Source organism: Lissotriton vulgaris, chromosome 2_1, assembly GCF_964263255.1.
Source record: "Lissotriton vulgaris chromosome 2_1, aLisVul1.2, whole genome shotgun sequence".
NCBI classification, from domain to species: Eukaryota; Metazoa; Chordata; class Amphibia; order Caudata; family Salamandridae; genus Lissotriton; species Lissotriton vulgaris.
In genome coordinates this window covers 526,637,146-526,659,600 of record NC_141687.1, presented here as the reverse complement: position 1 = coordinate 526,659,600, position 22,455 = coordinate 526,637,146, and the positions used below count along the sequence as shown (strand labels likewise).

The 22,455-nt window shown below is 46.5% G+C and overlaps 1 protein-coding gene across 1 annotated transcript in view; it reads right to left on the bottom strand.

The window, feature by feature from the left end:
* ZC3H15 (zinc finger CCCH-type containing 15) overlaps positions 1–22,455 on the bottom strand; it is a 283,862-nt gene that overhangs the window by 84,649 nt on the left and 176,758 nt on the right. Inside the window, exons 7-8 of the mRNA XM_086955460.1 lie at positions 3,530–3,676; positions 3,270–3,374 (exon numbers count right to left, since the gene is read on the bottom strand). Of these exons, the coding sequence (XP_086811586.1) occupies positions 3,270–3,374; positions 3,530–3,676 (252 nt within the window). The remainder of the gene's footprint in view (positions 1–3,269; positions 3,375–3,529; positions 3,677–22,455) is intronic.

Sequence of the window (22,455 nt, the reverse complement as noted above, 5' to 3'; positions counted from 1 at the left end):
TCCCCTGTAGAAGGAGCGACGAAAGGAGCCTCTAGCTGGTGTGGACTGTAAAGCTCCCATACACTTTGCGGTGTCGGTATCTTTCTTAATTTTTTCCAGTGTAGTGTCTACTTCTGGGCCAAGTAATTCGTTCTGATTAAATGGTTGGTTTAAAATGGTGGTTTGCACTTCTTGTTTAAACCCTGAAATGCGTAACCACGCATGTCTTCTGAGTATGACACTGGTATTTGCAGCTCTAGATGCGGTGTCTGCGACATCTAGTGCGCATTTTATTGAGGCATTGGATATTAGCTTGCCTTCTTGTATAAGGTCATTTGCTTGATCTTTGTACTGATCTGGTAGGTGCTCAACTAGTTTTTCTAATTGATCATAATGAGCTCTATCGTAACGAGAGGAGGGCTTGTGTATTTGCTATACGCCAAATGTTTGTAGCTTGTGCAGCTATTCTTTTACCCTACGCATCAATTACTTTTGATTCTTTGTCAAGTGGGGGTGCTTCACCAGAAGTTTGAGAATTTGCCCTTTTTGTTGCATTGGACACAACTAATGAGTCTAGTGGTAGGTGTCCTTTAATGTAGACTGGATCTGTGGGAGCCGGTCTACATTTTTTCTCAATTCTAGGGTTTATTTTCTAGTGCGTACAGGGTCTTTAAATACCTCTGGAGCGTGTTTGAATTTGAGCAGACCTCTGAGACTGCTCAAAGGTATCTAGGAGAAAATGCTCCTCAATGTCATCGAAATGCATAGGGACTCCATGGTAAACAGCAGCTCTGTTTAACAGATGACCAAAACCAATTATATCTTCTGGAGGGGAAGGTTTTGATGGGTATGACTGCGGTTCAGGAATGTCAGGCACATTTTGTGGGTTTGTAAAGTCCCATATAGGCACATTTTTGGGGTTTGGAAAGTCCCATATACCCTCATCTACATGGTATGAACCAGGTTCTTCAATGTCCTCCTCTCCACCCAAATTGCATTCATCATCATTCTGCTGTGGGGAATGTGATGATAATGGAGAATGTACAGGAGAGATTTGAGGTGATATGTGAGGAGGAACAGGAGAAGAAGGAAGAGGAGGTCTCCCCGGACCTACAATCCTTGAACATATGAAAATAGCATGTATGACACACAAAGCCATGCATCACAATGCACCCTGCTATCTGGTGCAGAAACTGATAATATCTGGTGGGATCAGATCATCAAGAAGTGCAAGTGACCTACTTCTGAAACCACAAAAATTCAACAACAAGAAAACATATAACCGATCCTTCTCTGGGATGGCACCCAGGATATGGAATGCCTTATACCCAGAAACCAGACTTAACCCCTCCACCGCTTCTTTCAAAAAAGAAGTAAAATCTATACTCATGGCCAAATTCACCTGAAATAAGGTCCACTGAAATTCCGGGACCAACCGCACACTTGAGTATGACAAAGAACCTTCTAAACAACCTATACATCTTAACCTTCGTATCTCGCACTCTACGAGAGAGATTTGGCGTTGCACCGATCTATCCTTGCTTTCTACAAAATGTTGTATATATGTGCCTTAATTCACACTGATGTGATGTATATGTAACCTCTATTGTTTGTGCAGCGCTCTGATATCCGCCAGGATCTTGTTCGCGCTATAGAAAACTTTCAAATAAATAAATAGCAGACGAAGGGTGCATAGGAGATGTTGCACAGTCCTTTTTCTTGGCAGGAACCACAGGTGTGAGTGGCGCATCTGCTGGTCTCTTTGTGAGGTGTAGCACCTACATTACCTGTCTTTGGGTCTATGTAGATCTTTTGTCGAGGATCTGGTCGAAAAAGTTCCTCCTCCTCCTCTACAACATTCTTGGGCGTCGATTCTTTCGGTTCCAGGGGAGGTTGTCGGTGTTATAACGTCCTGTGGCAAAGTTTTCGGTGCCGAAGGTGTCGTTTTCGGCTTTGTAGGCATGTTCGAGGATTTGGGCACCTCGGAATCAGGCTTGGTGTTCTTCGGCACCGAAGATGTACAAGTGGACGGCTTCGGAGCCGGTGCTTCTTTCGGTGCCGGTAGTATTTTAGGCTTTGGTGCTGAAGGGTCTTTTGGCTTCGGCGACGAGGCATCTTTATTTTTCGGTGCCGATGGAAGAGGCTTGCTCGGTGTCGAGGCGCTAGAGGGCTTAGTTGGTTTCTTCGGAGCCGGGCTGGAAGGCGGGGCTTTCGAAGCAGGTATTCGGTCTCGACTGGACCCTTTGGGCGGAGTGCTGACCTTTGCCTTCAGTTTGGGCAGAATATGTGGTGCAGGGTCAGTAGTACTCACGCGCTGACCCGATGGAATGGAGTCATGTGAGTCGTCTGACAATATGGAGATCAGGCGAGTCTTCTTCGGGAACGAGGGGAACCTCTTCGTCGAAGATATCTTCAGGTGCTGGAGCTGATCTCCTCATTTCGTGCCGACGGGCCCTCCGATCCCAGATGGTTTTCTTCGATCGGAAGGATGCACAAGCTGTGCAGGTAGACTCGTTGTGTTCCGGCGATAGACAGAGGTTGCAGACCTCGTGGTGATCGCTATGTGGAAACTTTGCTTAACATACCCGGCATCTTTTGAACGGAGTTCTTTCCATGTGGTGTAAGCCGCACGGCGTAGATAGGCCCAACGACACGCGTCAATGACCGGAATGGAACTGATGGCGATGAAAGTATTGTAGTCGATGTCGAGGGTCGTTTTTAGAAGTTTGAGGAAGTTCTGCGCTTCGAAGTTGCTGAAAAGTGTTTTTCTAGCCAGAGCGGAGAAACTTTCATCCGAACCCAGTGCCGGAAAAAAACAATCCAAGGATGAAGCCGATGCCCATGCGCAGTATTGTCTAAGGGAGGAGTCACCTATCTCGTGACTACAAAGACTTCTTCTAAGACAACAACCTGCAATCATCCGAGCCCAACAACAGGTGGCGATCTAATGCTAAGTGTACAATCTGCAGCTCAATGCCTCGAACCCCCCTTTCCAGGACAACAGTGGTATGCAATAAATCCAAGAAGTACAAATAGTTATGGTGGACAAAAGTCACCCTTCTTGCATGCTACACAGTGTCTGTTTTACTAAACCCTGCTGCATTTCAATCAGAAAACCAATTACATATAGCAGGCCATATCAATTAATCATTTTAAAACCCGCAGATGATTGAATCATTTTCTGTGTTCTGTGAATGACAACAAGCATATGGGAGGGAACCATTGTGGACAGTAACTGTAAAAATATGATGGTTGCAAAAATGAAGGGCTGCTGTAAAAAGTCAACTTACATCTTCATCTTCTTCCCCTTCTTGCGTGTACTTTGTATCATCTGCTTCTTCATCATCATCATCCACCAATTCAGGTCGAAATTCGAATACTTCACGACCACTAATCTATTGGCACAACAAAATAAAAATAGAAATAATTTGCATATAGTGCTAATGATTTGCAAATGCACTTCAAAATATTGAGGTTAAGTAAATAGGTAGCTTTTATGATCAAGTAACGGTTGAGAGGAAATGGGTAACATGGGAGCAAAGCAACTTACACCAAGAGCTTTGCCAGCAGTAAAATCAGCCTTCCTTCGCTCCATTTCTTCTTCTGCTTTAATCATCTTGTCTTGTCTTTTTCTTTTCTTCCATGCAAGAAAAGACTCCAACGAAATTTTGGTAACGTTTGGTCCTAGAGCTGCACGCTGTAAAATTGGTATAAAGAGTCAAAATACATTCTTACAACAGGAAGCAGTTTTTTTTTTTAAAACAAATTAAAGTAAAGCTAGCCAAGTTATAAATATTCATTTATGTATTAAATATTTTCACTTCAGTATTTCTTAGTTACTTTCACTTTAATCTTTTGTTAAGGTTAGAAACAAAACTTTCAAGTTATTACAGTGCATAATACATCCATAAAAAATGTAACTTTCTTGTAGTCCTGGTTTTACATAATGGAAATAGTCCGAACCCGCTTCTACTCCTCCCTGTGTTATGCTATGTTCAGTGACATGGCTTATGAAACCGTCAGAATGAGGACTGGGGCTCTAATCCACCATCCCTGTCCTAAACCACAATGCATGTTTACATTCTCAGGCCCATTGCAGAGGTCTTGTTAAAATTTGCCCTGCCTTTTGGAACACTAGCAGTCATTTTAATCTGTAGTGCCCCCACAATAAAAAAATACCACAACCTGCTTAACCGCCAGTGGATATGGCAGAGGCTCAACAATAAAAGGACACCCCACCATGCTTCAACTGCCTGTAATTGAGTCTCCACCCAACAAAGCAGCAGCTCTCATCGAGAGAAGAGACAATATTTAAAGGGATTAGGTAAGTCTCAATGGAGGAAAAATATGTTTTCTTAAAAAGACAAAAAAAACTCTGAACACCAAGACTTTCCCTCTAAAAATCTCACTCTGTTTGAAGTTCCCTGGAGAAATGGAAATTACATTGTTTAAGGTAGCGAATGAAACTACATTAGCTGTGGATCTGAGATTTAGTTTTTGAATTCTTAGGAAGACAAAGACTTATTTTAAAAGGAGGAAGGATTTTATTTTTGGGTAGAACAAGTGATGAAAAGCTAACCCTGGCAAAGGATCAAAAGCTAACCCTGAAAAGCAAATTGCAAGAATGATAGATTTTTAGACTGATTACAAGCACAAGAGAAAGATTAAATGTTTCTTGTTTAAGGGGAAGCGTTCACAGACTCAATGCCATACTTAAGACTGCAGATCTTGCAGAGAATCCTCAGGAAAAGATTTAATTCAGAAAGACTGGCAAAAGTCTAAGCTAGTTCACTGATACTTCGTTTAAGTGAGAGTTTAGTATGTGAGATAAGGGCATAAGTCATATGCTAATAAAGGCCAATGTTTTTGTGATGATGCCTACGTAACATGGTTGCAAATTTTTTACAGACCGACTATAAACGTTTAGGCTCAGTCTAATAATTCTTATCATCACCACACTGGGAAAAGGGATAGAGTGTTCATTCTCCATATTGGTTTTGAGGTCCATCCATCAGGTAGGAGAGCAGTGGCGTAACAAAAGTTTAAAGGGGCCCCCCTGCAATGTACCCAGAGGGGCCCGCTCTGGATTTATTCCAGAGCGCTCAGGCCTGAGTACTGTGCTGTGGGGGCCCCCTATAGCTCATGGGCCCCCCTTCACACTGCGTGGGATGCAGGGGCATATGTTACGCCCCTGTAGGAGAGATCTTTAATTGTAACATACTCACCAATTCTAGAACAAAGATCACATTCTGAGCCTTTGCCTTCAACAGGATCTACTCCCTGATGTTCACTTCCTAACCCACTGCCCCAAATTTTGAGCCAGTTCAGCTTGTGGATTTATGCCAGGCTGATACAGCAGATACGGACGGCAAGTGGTTGCATTCTGCTCCCGCATAAGTAGTCACAGGCCGGGACCGGAATCTTCATTGAAGTAATACATTTTTGAATATTTCACCATCGCGTACAGTGATCCAGTAACACTTCCTAAATATATATAACTGTATACCAATAAAGAAGGTATTGTGTCCAAAGAGTCGAGAAGTTGCGAGGCACCCTCTAAAAGTCTATCACATGCAAGATTTTCAAATTTTAGGTAGTTCTTTTTGAAGCAAAGTAGCGGACATTAGGTTCTAATATCACACTCCCAATAAAAGAAGCCAGGTATGAGGGAGGTATTTTTATGACTTTAATGAAGATTCCTAAAAGCAGAACGAAGACAAGCAACCATTTATTCTGCATCACAGGATCTTTATTGATATTCAAATGCCAGAATGTAGTAAGTAGCAAGTTAAAAAAAATGTCATAACCCTCGAGGCTCTTGGGCTGAAGGAACAAAAACGAATATTAGAGAATTAAGAATTTTAATACAAAACTATTCTAAAAGGTTGCTTAGAGCCGCATGATTAACACTAGATTCAGCTTTTGTATCGGAATCAACACAGCAGTATGGACCGATTTCTAAGTGTCCACTTTGTACATGTATGAAATAGGGGATGATTCTCATCCATGTTGTGATAGCTGCCATGCTTCTAGAGGAATATGCTATCAGTTTCCCTGAAGGGGACTCATTAGCTAATTCATAACCGAGATAAGCAGGCTCCAACTGGAGATGGACTGTTTTAGGTTGCCAAGTCTCGGCAAATTTCACCATAGTTGATAAATAATTGGTTAGATTTACACAAAATCTTTGTTTTATTGAGACAGAAGTTAAGAACTCTGACCGCATAATGAAATCTCTACTGGTGAAGATGGGATTACTAAAGAAAACTGGGACAAAAATGGTCCAGTTAATATAGAATTCTAAGACCGCTTTGGAGAGACAAGAAGAGCAAGTTCTCAATTTGCATGAAACACTCAATAAGGATGCTCTCTGGGCTTGAATTTCACAACCCCTTTGAGCTGAACTGATGGCCACCAATAAAGCAGTCTTGCAAGGAGAAGCAACAATTAACCTCTGAATAGGTTGAAATGGCGGATCAATTAATTTTTACAATACTAAGCTCCCAAGGACTATGAGGTGTAATTATGGGAGAAATGGGTTTCTTCAGGCCCTTTAAAAAGTATTTAATGACAGGAATTTAATAAAGACATTTTTATAACAGGATGTTTGCTTAGACCATGTACCATAAGATGGTACAGCAGCAAGATAGACTTTGATGAAACAAAACAGCAATTTGGATTGATCCAACTGTAATTGGAATGGCACAATCACATCCTGGCAGGTGATAGGTTTGTACCATTTGTGTATACACCATAGGGAAAACATATTCCATTAAAAGGAATAACAAGTCCTGGTCGAAGAGGGTTTAGCATCCTGTAGAATGCCCATGCAACACCATGGCGGATTCGACGCACATATTTTTAGATGTCAGGAGCCATGCTGCCAAATTAAAGGATGGGGGTTCCGGTTGAATATCTGACCCCATAATCTAGTGAGTAGGTTAAATTTGCATTGCAACCTTGTATGCCTTGACTGACGTGCAACAAGTCTGGGCACCACAAATGCAATGCCCAGTCAGGAACAATGAGGATCATAGTTGCTTGACAATTTCGGAGGTTCACGTCAAACATTTGTATCGAAAGAATCAAATGAAAAGCTTAATGCTCATCAAAATGACATTGCCCAGTAGCCTAGATTTATAGTGTTGGCATTTTTTTGACAGGTTTTAAAGAGCTCTGTTGGGTAGTCGTATTCTGTGAAAAACTTGCTGGTGAAGGGTGTCTGCTGGAACCCATCTGTGATTTTCTTTGTAAAACCAGATCAGGAAAACCCCCCATTGGTTAAGGTTTTCTTGCAGGTGAACTGCCTTCAATAAGTCCTTGGCAACAGCCTACAATCACCTTTTTCTCTAACACCAGTGATGGTGGTCTTAATACCATGCCCACTTGCTGTTAAGATAGAGCATGTTAGTCATGTTGTTTATTTGAATACGTATCCTACCCATAATCCGAGACAATAGAAAGGCCTGGGTAGTCAGGTGGACTGCCCAAAGTTCCAGGCAACTGCTGTGGTAAGGACTCTTCTTCTCAGACTACCCACCCTGCACATATAGAGCTCCTAGATTAACTTGACATCCTTAAAGAGACGCAAATGTCAAAATGTTTGGCCTGGAGGTTCCAGCTGAAAGAAGGCACCTTACAAGAGACTGGACCTTTTGCACAACCACGAAAGAGTCTGTTGTGCTGCTTCTGTATTGCAAAGTTTGTCGTCTACTTGTTCTCTTTTTGAGACCACTTATACCAGACATTAATGAAGAGGCCTCATAAGTAAACTTGCATTTGGGATGATGTAAATGCAGAAAGCCATGGACCTTGGAAAATAAACAATTAGTTGGATTGAAAGATTAGGAGGCTCAGGAGGAGATGACATTTCTCCCAGATTTAGGACACACTCCTCCTCAGGAAACACTATTACTTCCATGGTGTGTAAAGATGCCCCCAAATAAGACAGAACATGAACGGGGATGTTACAGGTGTCTGGATAATTATCTGCACACATACTGAGGAAGCTGTTTGAAAGTCCTGATCCATCTTGACGTCAAAGGTGGGTCACTATTATTGCCATGAATTTCTAAAAAGTTTAAAGGATTGCTTTCAGACTAAGCGGAAGCACTGCATATTTGTAGAATGGTGTTCCTATTACAAATCCGTCAATTCCTGTGCTTCTTTTCTATCAGAATATGGAAAACGGGTGTCTTGGAGATTTTACAACACTTCGAAATCCCAGTCCTTGCTGTGAGGGAAACATTTGCTGAAGGGCTAGCATGCAAAGTCTTTCCCTTTTGATCCACGTGTTGACCGTGAGTAGATCCAGTATTTGAGATAATCCAAACTTTTCTTGGCTCACGAGGAGAGTTCCTCTGGCTCTATTAAATATTGCGTTGCTGCGGTTCCTATATCTATTTATCAGCAGGATCCATCATTGTGCTCTATCTGGCAGGCGACGCAGAAGTTTCACAAGCAGAAGCAGGTCTTCTAAGAGATAACCCTATTACAGATGTAAGCTTAGGCTCTGCCTTTAAGAACTCTGGGCCTTGTTGAAGAGATTTGTATTTCTTCAGCGGGCACAGTTGCTGCTTTGACAGTGGCACATGTGAGGAATTTCCCAGCCAATTCTAGACAGCCTGGTACCACTTAAGGGAGAGACTGAAGGGTCTCAATTATCATAGATACTAATGTTTCAGGTACCTCCATCGAAACCATCAATTTCAAGGGTCCTGTCACTAGTACATTGTAAAAGGTGGGTAGATCATCTACCGAAGAGACCCTCAATAGTGAGCCCACAGGAGAGGTGGGTTTGTAGAAAAACCCTAAATCCCCATCCTTTGATTTCTACCAAGAATGTTACTATGATGGAGATCTGTATAACATATGTCTTCTAGGTCTGCATGGAGAGCCTGAATTCTCATTGGGGATTAAGGAACATGCTCCCCTGGAGATCTTTGCAGCGACTGGGTCAGTTTCCATATGAGTGACACAGAGGTCTGCTGTGAAACCATTTTTGGAGGCAGAGGAATATTGAAAGGCAGCAGTACAATCTGCAGAGAATCTTCTACATGAGTGACAAAACGTGGAGGCACCAAAGGCTGCAGAGATGCTATGCAATGGATGACAACCATATTTTTTTCTTTGGGCTACCCTACTTAGGAAAGAAGGTCGACATTGAAAATCTCAACATCGAAGTGAGTGACTACAAGTACTGGTGTGACAGCGGTGCAGTTGTTGCTGAATGTGAATAAGACCCCGTCATGCATCTAGAATGTCTTGTTGGCGGAGAGAGAGATGCCAATAATGGTTCAACGCCAACGGCTTCCTAGACCAGCGGTGATGGTGGTGCGATTATTGAAATTGAGCCGGTTTCTCTATGGTGAACTTGTCGGGCCTAGGCTTGCAATGGCGCGGCCGGAAACTGGGAGTATATCCATGTTGTCTCAGAGCTTTTTCACACTGGATCTCCTTTAGTGGTTGTCCTTTGGTGTTGTCGGCCCTGGCACAGCAGGAAAAAGTATTCCCTGGAAAGTGTGTGTCAACTTTTTTCCCCTCCTCTGTCCTTAAATCTTACAAGTTGCCACTGGGTCTTATTTCCTCCATATGCTTAGAAGTCTACCTTGACTTATTTCCTTTCAAAGTCACAATCCTTTACAGGATGAGAGGATAGCAGAGACACCACACATAGCTTGTGAGGGTACGTGGTAGCTTTGTCTCCCAAAGGATGGGCACTTAAGAAAAATAGAAGACATTCTGACAAGAAAAAAACCTACAGAAAAGGTGAAATAATGCTTTGAGCGGTTTGTCAGATGGTGAAAACGGTGATAAATACTTCAGCATTAAAAATGGGCCTGACGGGGGGAGGAGCCAAGATGGCGACCGGAGCGGACGTGTAGGCTCTCGGCTCCGCCAGCTCTTGTCTCCCGCACCTTCATCCTGCTTGCTATCCTTGGCCATTTCGTCAGCGGGATGTGCGTTATGGTATGCTGACTTCGCCAGCGTTACTCCGGAGCCTCTGACTGCCCGGCAACCGCAGTAATCCCGGAATCGACTTTGCTGACCTGGACCCCGGCTTGTACCTTCGTGTCCCGCCGGCCCCTGAGCACCGTGACGGCCGGGCTGCTTGTACGCCACTGCAGTGGGGACAGCGCCACCGTCGTCTGCAGTTGAAGATCTCATTTGCGGGCCGGCGGCCCGGCGGAATTTCACATTGCATTCGCTCCACAGCCCGAGTGCGTGGCTAGGTTGGGGGCGAGGCGGACCTCCTTACTGGATGTTGGTTCCGTGCTGCCTCGACTCCATTGTCGCTCCTGTTTTAGGGTTGGCGATCCCTCCTCTCCTGTCAGCCGGACTATACACAGAGGTCGCTCTGGCTCCGCGTGGAACAGTGAGCCGAGAAGTGTCCCCGGAGTTGATGGGGGCTTAAATTGTCGATCGGTGCAACTTCGTGGACCCCCACTCCTGGCTCCGTTGTTCTTTTGCCTACAAGATGGCGACGCCTCTCTGCCTGCTCCGTGAGGACGACGGCTTGCCCCCGCATTGGAACTACGATTCCACGTCCCGGCAGGAAACCAGCCCCCGCTCGCCCTTCCCTGCCCTGAAACTGCAAGACCCACAGCCGGTGTGGTCAAACGGGGATGTTTTGGCGGCACTGGGTGAGTTAAAAGCGGCGCGGAGACGTGGCTATTGTGAGCTGGGCGAGAAGCTTGATGCCCTCATGGCTGACCGGGAGTGGGAGCAGAGAGTCCTTTCATCGCGGAGCCTGAAATCGCACCCGCAGCTGGCTGATTGGGATACAAGCTATCCGGGGATCCCTGACAATATTGCCACTGTATCCACCGCTACCTGTTGTTCTTCGATACCAGTTGAGAGATGGGTTAGTGATACTTTGTTTCCCTCCGACATTGAACCTGCCTTCCTGCCTCGTTCAGCATTACCGCTGTCGGACTCAGCAACTGCTCGGCCTGAACCTTCCCTACGTGCCTTATCCCCGGGGCCTCCCATCTCCCGGTGGTGGAACTTTTATTATTTGGCTGGGTTGGTGAGACTCTCAACGTGCTTCGGTGACTTTCCTGGAGACCGACGATGTTCATTTTGTGACTGTGTCCCTTCCCCTCCCCCACTTCGGCCATCTTGTCTCTTTGTCCCCGATGGGTTGGACTTTCCGTGTGAGGGGGGGAGGGGAGCTCGTCCACGTTCGGGCCAGGGCTAGGCGGTTTCCACTTTTGTGAGGGTTTGCCGGCGGGCGGGAACTAGTTTGGAATTGTCTCTACCGGTTTGCTCTTTGCACACACTTAGCACTGCCGTTTTAACATGCTGGTCCTATTCTGTTGTTGATGGTTGGGATAGTGGATGCCTTCGCGACCGGGGTTCTCGATAGTTTGTGGTAGTGGCGTCTCGTGCCCTCCAATCGACAAGGGGGGACCCAGGCTTGCCTACATCCTGTAAATGTTGATTGCGATGTGTGTGCTGTTTTCTCCCCTTTATGGATAAAAAGTACGGGGTCAGGCTGTTGCTCTTTTGTGGTTGGGAGAGCGGTTCCGTGCGGTATGGAGGGTCCGGGGGTACATTTTTCCGATTCCCACCTGAGTATGTTTTTTCGCATTTATTGCTGTGTATGTAATATGGTAATTGGGTGGGATTCGGACCTGTAATATTGTTCAGTCATACATGTTGTGATGCCTTTTCCCCACTGCTTTCGTATTATTGTCTCTCTCAGAGTTGTATTATATTGTGTGGGGATGGCGCCTTTGGTTGGGGGCTGGGAATGTTCGGAAGTGCTCCTCCTCCCGCTTTATTTGTATTTTGTGAGAGTTGTAGACTAGGGTGGCCTTTTCTCACTCTATATATAAGAGTCAGTTTTTCTTCTTTTTCTTCTATTTTCTTTTCTTCTCTTTCTTATCTTGGACTGCATTTCGGGTTCGTTACTGGGCGACAGGCACATTGTCGGGGGGGGTAGGCCGTAGCCTCCGCGTTGGTGCAGGGTGGGGGGGTAGATTTTATTTTTCCTTTTAGTTCTATGGGCCTTTTTTTCAACTTTCTGCGCTTTCTTTTCCTATTTTCTGTTCTGGGTCTGCGATAGGGGCTAGTAGGGAGTGGGTGGCGCGGGGGGTGGCGCAGGCATGATTTCAGCTGTTCGGTTTGTTTTTCTATTGTATTGTCACTCTGACGAGAAGTTCAACCCAAATGTTGCTATTATTTCTGCTGCCTACTCATGTTGGGGAATTATTGTACGGATCCAGCTCTCCTTGCATCTATTCTTCATTGCTTTTTTGGATCGGAAAAAACTTTAAAATTTAACCTTCAGCGCTCCTTCTCCTAGACGGCATGCCTTTACCAGTGTAACCGTTGATATGTGATGCTATGCCACCTGATGCCGCTAGGGGATGGTTGTAGGCCCGTATTTGTATCCTTCATGTGCACAATAAAGGTTTTCAAAAATTTAAAAAAAAAAAAAAAAAAAATGGGCCTGACTTACTTGTCCTTTTTGGCATTGAGGAAGTAGAGGGAACACATTCCCTGAGGCCTGTAGGTCCTTTGAGAAGGAGCGATTGAATCTCTTCCCGAAGTAGGCGTTCGTGTTCTGGGGTGAGAATATGTCTACGGGATGGTATGTTGAGTGGTGCAGAAGTGTGCTCTAGGCAGTAATCATGTTGGATTATGTCAGTACCCACCAGTCTGAGATAATGTGTTGCCAGACGGTGACAAACATCTGAAGCCGGCTCCTGACACTTCATGTGTGTGCGGCGAGGGCTGCTCCTATGGGGATCTACTCCTGCCTCTTCTCTTGGCACTATTAACATAGTAGGCACCCTAAAATAGCAGAGGTTTGTTGGGCTGCTTGAACCTGGAAAGACATGAAGGTCTCAAAAGAGGTGCTCGTGGAGCCTTTATGACAGGGGTCTCCAACCTTTTCTGTAATGAGAGCTACTTCTGATCAGTGAAAATAAATTGGGCGCTTCTGAAGCCTAAACAACTTGTGCATTGTTACCAGACACCTCCATGGCCAGCTTAATTGACTAAGCTTAATGTCCATAGAGCCAGATAATATGGTTTGAACAAAATAATGAGACTAGGGGAACTAATACAGGGCTGCCATGTGTGTCAGTGAGTGTGGTCTTTGTGGCGGTATGAACATGTGTGCATATGAATGGGATATATTTGAATGGGTGATTGTGAGCCTGTGTTGTATGCACTTGCAGCACAGGACATACCTTTCGCTATATGTGGCACCGTCACATGTATAACACAAACATGCAATAATTTTTTTAAAAATGTAGAGTGCAGAAAAATGTTCTGCAAAAATGTTCATAATATGGAAAAAATTTCTGTATTTCAAATTTTTCTCATTCAAAACACTGGCTGTTTTTCAGCTATACTTATGGCATAGTGTCGGCTGGCCACTCTGGGAGCATGAAGCCTACTGTTGGTAAATACAACACTTTTAAATGGGAGGAAATTAAACGAAGAGTTAACTAAATCATTAAGGTAACTTTTCATTTAAATTTTCACCCATTTAAAAGCATTCAGAAACATCATTTTGTTCTCAGCTCTAATATCGAGTTGACAAGGGATTTTACTTAAGAGTTTAATACCTCAGTACTTCAGTTGCTTACCTCTGTTCCAGCCCGGGTCATCAATCTGACTGCACTACTCATAAGGCCCTGCTATCTGCAGACTGACGATAATAAAGTAAACTAAACACAACTTTCCCTTAACTTTAACCCCTTCTGCTCTCATGATGAGCTCAGCTCGTCATGAGCTTTACCTGTCGTGCGCCCATGACGAGCTGAGTCATGAACCGCAGGGTTTTAAAAACGTCAGCGCGCAGCGGGAAAACCAGCCGCGCGCATGCAGTTAAAAGAAAATATGGCCTTGTGCTTATTCAAAAATTAACTCAAGGCTGTGGGCTACTAATTTGTTTGGGAGCTACTGGTAGCTCACGATCGACTGATTGGAAACAACTCTCTGATAAGCTGACCAACCAAAGGAACTACGAGGGGTAGGTGTTTGTAGGGCACCCGTGGCCTTCGCCGTCTCGGTGTCTTTCTTAATCTTTTCCAAAATCTCATCAACCTGGGGCCCAAACAGATGTTTCCCATCAAAGAGCAGGTTGAGGAGAAGTTGTTGAATGCATGGTTTGAAGTTGGAGACATGGAGCCAGACGTAACTGCAAAGGAGGACACTGGAATTTATGCCCTATCATTCGTGTCAGCAGCATCTAAGGCAGATGTAATGGTGGTGTTTGAGATGAGTTTACTCTGAGACCAGCTCATACCCTCTTACAGTGCTCCTCTGGGAGATGATGGAAGAGCTCCTCCATCTCCTCCCAGTGGGCCAGGTTGTACCTGGCATGTAGGCCAATTGTTTGCGAAGCGCGAATGATTTGCAAACAGCGCAGCAACACACTTGCCAGTTGCGTCTTGAGTTTGCTTTCTTTGTCAGGTGGAGGGGCATTGCGAGAGACTTATGCAGTTGTCCGTTTGCTGGTGGTATGCACCTCCAGGGACTTGGAAGGGAGTTGGCCTCTGACATAGATGGGATATGAAAGGGCAGCCTTGTACTTTTTATCAAGTTGGGGGAAAGATTGAATATGTCAAGACAGGTTTTGAGCATTGTTTTCAACATGGGCAGGTACTGCATGGAACAGTGGTCAGAGGAAAGACTTGAGTGTACAACAGGCCCCTTGTGCATTTCCACTCTATGATATGCTGAAGCCCTACCTGGTACCTCATGGTAGAAGCAAGTGTCTGGAGAGGAGAGGCAGTCAGGGTTAAGGTCAGTATTCTTATCCCCTGGTGGACCCACATCATAAGACTCCCATGGGTTTCCTTGTAGGGGCATGTTGTATGGTTTTCCATCGGTAATGTTCGCTCAGATCAAACAATGCAGCCCCCCTCTAGTGTGTATGAAAGTGGGTTAGTGAGAGAAGGGGATGGTGGTGCTGGAGGCCTGGGTGCTGTAGAAGAACGGATCGGCAGTGGATGGAGGAAGAGAGCTTGTGGCCTTGTCATTCCTCTTCTGTTGCTTTGGTGGTTGTGTGAGCTCCTGGGCTTCTTCGAAGTAGAGCTGCCTTTCTGACGGTTAAATGCCAGGTGCTGAAGGCTGTGCGATAATTTAGCCTGTTTATGGGTGGATGACAATCTGCCTCTGGCGACCGTTTAGATCATCCTGCAGCTTCTGGACCGCAAAATAAATACAAAGCTGCTGCTAAAGTTAATAAACGCAAAAAGTGCACAAGCACTATCATGTGCTCAAGATACTAGACCATTGTTCTAGTGTATCCTTTCCATAATACTGGAAATACCTAAAAAGGTCCTGAAGAAAGCCCGGATACTCTTGTAGATCATAGGGGCTGAAACATGTTGACTGTGCGTTGAGAACCAGCAGTCAAATTTCCATACTGCTGTTTGCAGTGCTTTTTATCCCTACCAGTGAGAGCAAGCCGATAAAATTATTTTTTATTGGCCCGAGGCGCAGCAGAGGGTGGCCAATCTACCCTTCTCTGGTGAGACCCTGTTTGGTAAACACGCAGACGAGGAGATGGCCCGTATGAAGGAGGAGACCTTGACGGCTGTCGGATTGGAGAAGCCGAAGGAACAAAAGAAGACCACCTGCTCGTTCCAGAGACGGTACAGGGCACAAGGTAGAGGGCAGGGTCGCCAGGCTGAACAACAACAGCAGCAGCAGCAGCAGTTCCAGCGGCGCCCGTTCCAAAAGCACCAGATGGGCCGTGGTGGTCAGCAGGCTTCATCCGCGACCAAAGGCCCGGCCGGGTCTAGGCCCTGAGCTGTTACTTCCCTTTCATCCGTTACCCGCTTCGGTGGGGGGAAGCATTCAACATTACCTGGCAGAGTGGAGAAACATTACTCAGGACAAGTGGGTGCTGAATATTGTTTGCAATGGATACAGTCTTCGTTTCACCAGCCCGCCTCCAACAATTCCACCGGTCGGCTCACAGTTCCGACTCGGGAGCTCCAGGTGGAGGCAAATACCCGGTTAAGAAAACGGGCGATAGAAGACGTCCCTTTGTCTCAAAGGGGAAAGGGTCTTTACTCACGCTTCTTCCTAGTACAGAAGAAGGACAAGAACGAGTTCAGACCCATTCTGGATTTGCGACAAGCAAACAAGTGGATTAGCAGGCAGAAGTTTTGCATGCTGTCCTTGCACCAGATCTATCCTCAGCTGCAGAGGGGAGACTGGTTGTGCGCGATAGATCTGCAAGATGCGTACTTCCATGTGCCCATTGCACGGAAACATCGGAAGTTCCTGCTCTTCCTAGTCGGCACCAATCATTATCAGTACACCGTACTACCGTTTGGACTGAAGTCTGCACCCAGGACTTTTTCAAAATACATGGCTGTGGTAGCACCGCGCCTGAGAAAGAACAAGGTGTTTGTCTACCCGTACCTGGACGATTGGTTGATCAAAGCCTCCACCTTCCAGGAAGCACAGTTGCACTTCAACAGGACGGCCGTCCTGCTGAACAGTCTGGGGTTGCACATAAATCTGTCCAAGTCTGTCCCGATTCCTGTGCAGTGCCTACAGTACTTGGAAGCCTCCATCAATACGTTGTCGGCAAGCGTGTCTCCTTCGGAGGAGAGACGCTTATCCATCCTTCGGAAGGCTTAGGCTCTCATAGCTGCTCCATCTACAACAGTGAGGATGGTGTCTTCTCTACTGGGATCGATGGCCTCTTGTATCTTCCTCACTCCGCACGCGCGCCTACACATGAGGCCGCTACAGGAATGCTTGGAGGATCAGTGGGACCAGAGGAAAGGGTGTTGGGACGACCGGATTCAACTGTCTCTTCACGCCCAACAGTCCCTGAGATGGTGGTGCTCGGCAGAGAATCTACTCAGAGAGGTTCCTTTCCACAAGGATATCCCTACTCGGACTATCGTGACGGATGCGTCTCTCCTGGGCTGGGTAGCGCATTAAGACCATCTACAGATCCAAGGAGAGTGGTCTCCGGCGGAGTCCACGTATCACATCAAGTTCTTGGAACTCAGAGCTGTTCACTTGGCACTGAAGGCCTTTCTTCCGTCCTTCCAGACCAGCTCCTTGCTTGTACAGACCGACAATACGACCACGATGTATTACCTGAACAAGCAGGGGGGCTCGGGATCGCGCACACTGTCGCAGGAGGCACAGGCGATCTGGCACTGGCTGCTAGCCAGAGGATTGACGATAATGGCGACTCATCTGCCTGGTGTACAGAATGTTCAGGCGGACGCCCTCAGCAGGCTGCTGCAAGAAAACCACGAGTGGGTCATAAACTACTAAGTGCTCGAAGACATCTTCGCCGTGCGGGGCTCTCCAGATGTTGATCTGTTCGCCACCGCCGAAAGCAGCAAATGCCGCGACTTCGCCTCGAGGTATTACCAACCGGAGACGCTGGGGAACGCATTATGGATCAACTGTCGAACAGCTTTCTGTACGCTTTTCCACCCATTCCCCTGATTCCGGCGGTGCTCATAAAGCTGGCCCAGTCTCGGGCGCGGATGATCCTCATTGCTCCTGAATGGCCCTGGCAGTGGTGGTTCACGGACCTGCTTCATCGCTCGATCCTGCCTCATCGGAGGCTGCCGTGTCGGCCGGACATTCTTACGAAGTTCGGGGGGCAGATGGTGCACCCCAACCTCTTGTCGTTGAGTTTGGCGGCATGGCTCCTGAGATAGAGCAATATGGCCACTTAAATCTTCCTGAGGATTGCATGGACATATTGAAGGAGGCTAAGAGGCCGTCTACCTCTTATGCTTATAAATGGAAGAGATTCTGCATCTGATGCATGTCTAAGAACTATGATCCTACGACCTGCAAGGAGGATGTCATCCTTCCATACCTTCTGCATCTGGCTCAGTCTGGCCTTAATTTCCATTCCATTAAGGTTCATCTGGCTGCATTGACTGCTTACAGAAAATATCCTTCAGAGACGTCCTTCTTCCAGATCCCTGTGATTAAGGATTTTTTGGAAGGATTGAAGAAGGTGTTCCCTCCTGTTCGACTTCCTTCACCGGCATGAGAACTGAATGTGGTGCTGTCCAGACTGATGAAGGAACCTTTAGAGCCTTTTCATAAGGCTTTGCTGCAGCACCTGTCTTGGAAGGCAGCGTTCCTCGTGGCCATTACATCGGCCGCAGGGTGAGGGAGATTCAGGCATTGTGTTGCCAAGAACCTTATACTGCGTTTCATGCTGCTAAGGTTGTTATGCGTACTCACCCTAAGTTCCTTCCCAAGGTGATTTCTGATTTTCATGTTAATCAGACTATAACTTTACCAACTTTTTTCCAGAATCCTTCAACTCCAGCGGAAAGGTCTCTTCATTCTCTGGATGTTAGAAGGGTGTTGAAATTCTATCTGGATAAGACTAAAGACATTCGCAGGTCCGACCAATTGTTTGTCAACTATGGGTTGGTTAGGACTGGTCTGGCTACTTCGAAGCAATCCATCTCTAGGTGGATTGTGTAGTGTATCCAGCTTTGTTATCAGAAAGCGAATAAGACTTTAGGGGGTAAGCCTAAGGCTCATTCCACCAGGGGCAAAGCGGCCACAACTGCTTTGTTCCGTAATGTTCCCATTGCAGAAATCTGCAAGGCTGCCACTTGGAAGTCGGTCCATACCTTTGCTAAACATTACTGTCTGGACTCTGATGCCAGGGCAGATGCTCAGGTCGGGCAGGCTTCGCTGCGAAATCTGTTCGCATAATAGTGGTGTTGTCTTTTTTTCCACCGCTGGGTTGTTTTTTGGATGGGCTTGCCATTCTATTCACTAGATTATGACTACACACAGAGTTCCCCTACTACAGAAGGAGTAGTTTCTTACCTGTAACTCCAGTTCTGTAGTAGGGGTATCTCTGTTATAGTCATAATCGCCCGCCCTCCTCCCAAGTGGAGAAAGTGATGAAATGATGAATGCTACAGGTCTAGCTGATACACCTCCAAAAAGAACTGAAAGGGGAGGGGAGGGAGTTGCTGTGCATTCTGGGATACCAGGAGAGTTCTGGAAAGTTTCCTTAAAGGCACGGCATCCCTTTTTAAGCCACATAATGGCAGCCTATGGGGGCTTGTCTGTCCGGTCCTTCCTCTCTATCATTCCAAGGATTTGGTGAAGGGGGGTGCGAGTGTTTTCCATGGTTAAACCTGGCAGACAGGTCTAAAGTGGGATATTTTGGGAATATCCTTGCATTTCTAGTTGAAGTACTGGACAGCGTATAGCCTTGCATGTATAGGCTGCATTATTGGTCTTTAATTCTCTTAGTGTCTATGCAGTACTGCAAAGAAGACAGCTTAATAGATTATTTTTGATTGCTCCGGGGTCCCCACACATGAGCTGGACTATTCACTAGATTAGGACTATACACAGAGATCCCCTACTACAGAACTAGGATTTTTCACTGGGAGGAGATACCCAAATGATGAAGCATGTCACCTATGGTGAGTGAGGGTATTCGTCCTAAAGAAATTTCTCCCCTATGGAGAATTGATACTTCAACATAGTCTGTTTTTCTAGCACACACCTGTATCTTAGACCCAGGTTTTTTGTGTTATTTATCTGAATAAGAAGGGGTTTTTTCCTTGCAAGTCTTAAAATGTAGTCCCTTGGACCCTCCACACATTGTTATTGTTGTTACTTTAAAACGGTGATACACTGGTCTGTGTTTCCCCATAACAGGCGAAAACAGGCAATATCACTGTCTGACTGCCCTTTGCTGAGGACGCCCAGGAGATGCGCTGAAGATGCTGATTAAAATAGAGAGAAGGCAGGAAATTATGTTACTTTTAGATAGAGGACAGGAAATTAAGTCCTCTTGTCTTGCTTCTTCTTTTAAAGATGGCTGGAACCTAGTGATGCTACTACAGTGCAGATGCATGATGGGAAATAGAGCCCCCTTGAATGGCTTTTAAAGATGGATTTTTAGGTCTCGCGACCTATCGATGTGCGCAAGGGCATCGAGCGGAGCGAGAATTCATGTCGGCAAAACACAAGTCAAACCAAAGGGCTTTCAGCCCCGCGGTTTTCTTGCAGTTCCCGTGTACATGCACGCGCATCGCATGCAAGCCCAGCCTCTCGCATTCCCAGGCTCTCCCGCCCCCATCCGGCATCAGGCTTCTCCTCCCCTAGCAGCACTCCTCCCACACCAGCAACTCCCCCCTCCCACACATGCACCTCCCCTCTTTCTCACCGCAAACACACCCTTGCCCTAGCAGCACTCCTCCCACACCAGCACCTCCCCCCTCCCACACCAGCACCTCCCCTCTCTCTCCCCGCAAACACAGCCTTGCCCTAACAGCACCCTTCCCACACCAGCACCTCCCCACTCTCTACAAAAGAAAATTTCTCATTGAACCTAGTCTTACAGATAAATGCTGGAACGCAAATTCATTCGCTGGCCTCACTTCTCCCCCCTAATTGCTTACCAGCCATGTCGCACACCACCATTTGCTGTGCCTCGCATCGGAGCATCAGACCTTCTCTTTCCCCTCATTAACAGGCTTCCCCGCCCCTAAAAGCTTCCTTCAGCGATTTTCTTGTTAGTTTGTTTACTTATGTGGTGAATCATCAGGAAGTGCTTGTTTTTTAAGTGACTACACATGTATATTACATTTTGCGCCAAAGCAGTGTTCCTGTCCCTTTTACTGATACGTGTAGCGTTTTTACACACATTGATACAGTTGCTGCTGCAGTATCACAAAGATGCAGACAAAGTTTTTTCCTTCTGGAAAGGAGATTGCGCTGGGAGAGGAGCGACTTTTGTTTCAGGTCACCATGCAAGACAACAAAAATTAATACTTGCAAAAAGGCAATGCAAATGTTCTTTTGTTTCTCATTTTGCCGTAGGCGTCATTGGGGATACATAAAGCACAGGCATTTTAGCTAAATTGTAAACAAACTTGTTGAGGAAAGGTTTCGATGAGAAATTAAAGGCAAGCTGATCAGGAGGAGACAAAGAGAGGCTCGCCAAAAGAGGAATGTGGGGGCTGTAAACCGGACCCAAGAAACCGATCCACAGACTGGAGAGGCAGCAGGCGTCAGCAGGGGACAAGCTGGTGAAACTCACAAAGGAAATGAAGTCGCAAGGTTGGTCTTCGTTTCCCCTCCGCAGATCAAGTTACACCCCTGCCCTGCTGGGTATCAGCGGGTGGAGGGGGGCCAAGTCAAAGTGCACGGAGTCCCTGCAGTCTTCAGAACAGAATATTGCAACGTGTACAGGTCGAGTATTTAGTGTTCAGCTTACCAGAGTGCTGAAGAATCAGGATATATCATCTCATCCCATCCCAATGTTTGACGAGAGTCACAGGGAGCCCCAACTGTTTAGAGTTAGGTGCATGAAAGGCCCCATTCTAAACTATAGTTACTTGCTTCTAGAACGGTCACGAAAATTAGGAATCCTAATGGTAAAACAGCATTTATAGCCATTAACAAAGATTTCCAATTTTGAAGCACTTAAGGAAAGGAGCTAATATAATCACATCTCAGTCAGAGCAACTTCTTTGTGCAATAGATCCATCGTCTTTGCTGCTGTTGATTGTACGATTCATCCATTGGCAAAATCAAGCACTGGATGTCATGCCATTTCCTCTAAGGTCACACCAACAATATCAGAGCATCCACTAACACGCAACATCACTCACACCCACGCAAGCCCACTATCACCCACGCAACGCCACTCACACACGCAACTCACACACGCCACTCACACACGCCACGCCACTCACACACGCCACGCCACTCACACACGCCACGCCACTCACACACGCCACGCCACTCACACACGCCACGCCACTCACACACGCCACACACGCCACGCCACTCACACACGCCACGCCACTCACACACGCAACGCCACTCACACATGCAACGCCACTCACACATGCAACGCCACTCACACATGCAACGCCACTCACTCACGCAAAGCCACTCACACACACGCAGTGCCACTTTCACACACGCAACGCCACTCACAGCCACGCAACGCCACTCACAGCCATGCAACGCCACTCACAGCCACGCAATGCCACACTCCCACGCCACACCACACTCACCCAAGCAACACCACACTCACCCAAGCAACGCCACTCACCCAAGCAACGCCACTCACCCACGCAACGCCACTCACCCACGCAACGCCACTCACCCACGCAACGCCACTCACCCACGCAACGCCACTCACCCACGCAACGCCACTCACCCACGCAACGCCACTCACCCACGCAACGCCACTCACCCACGCAACGCCACGCACCCACGCAACGCCACTCACCCACGCAACGCCACTCACTCAAAGCCACTCACACCCACGCAGTGCCACTTTCACCCACACTGTGCAGTGCACAATAGGTCTCGCAGTAGGAAAGTTGGAGCTATTGGTTTTGTAAATGACAAAGCCGTTTATGTTTTTAAAATGAAAACAAAAATAAAAGGCATTGTTATTTGCAATTGTAATAGCTCCAACTTTCCTACTGCGAGACCTATTGGCAACGCCAG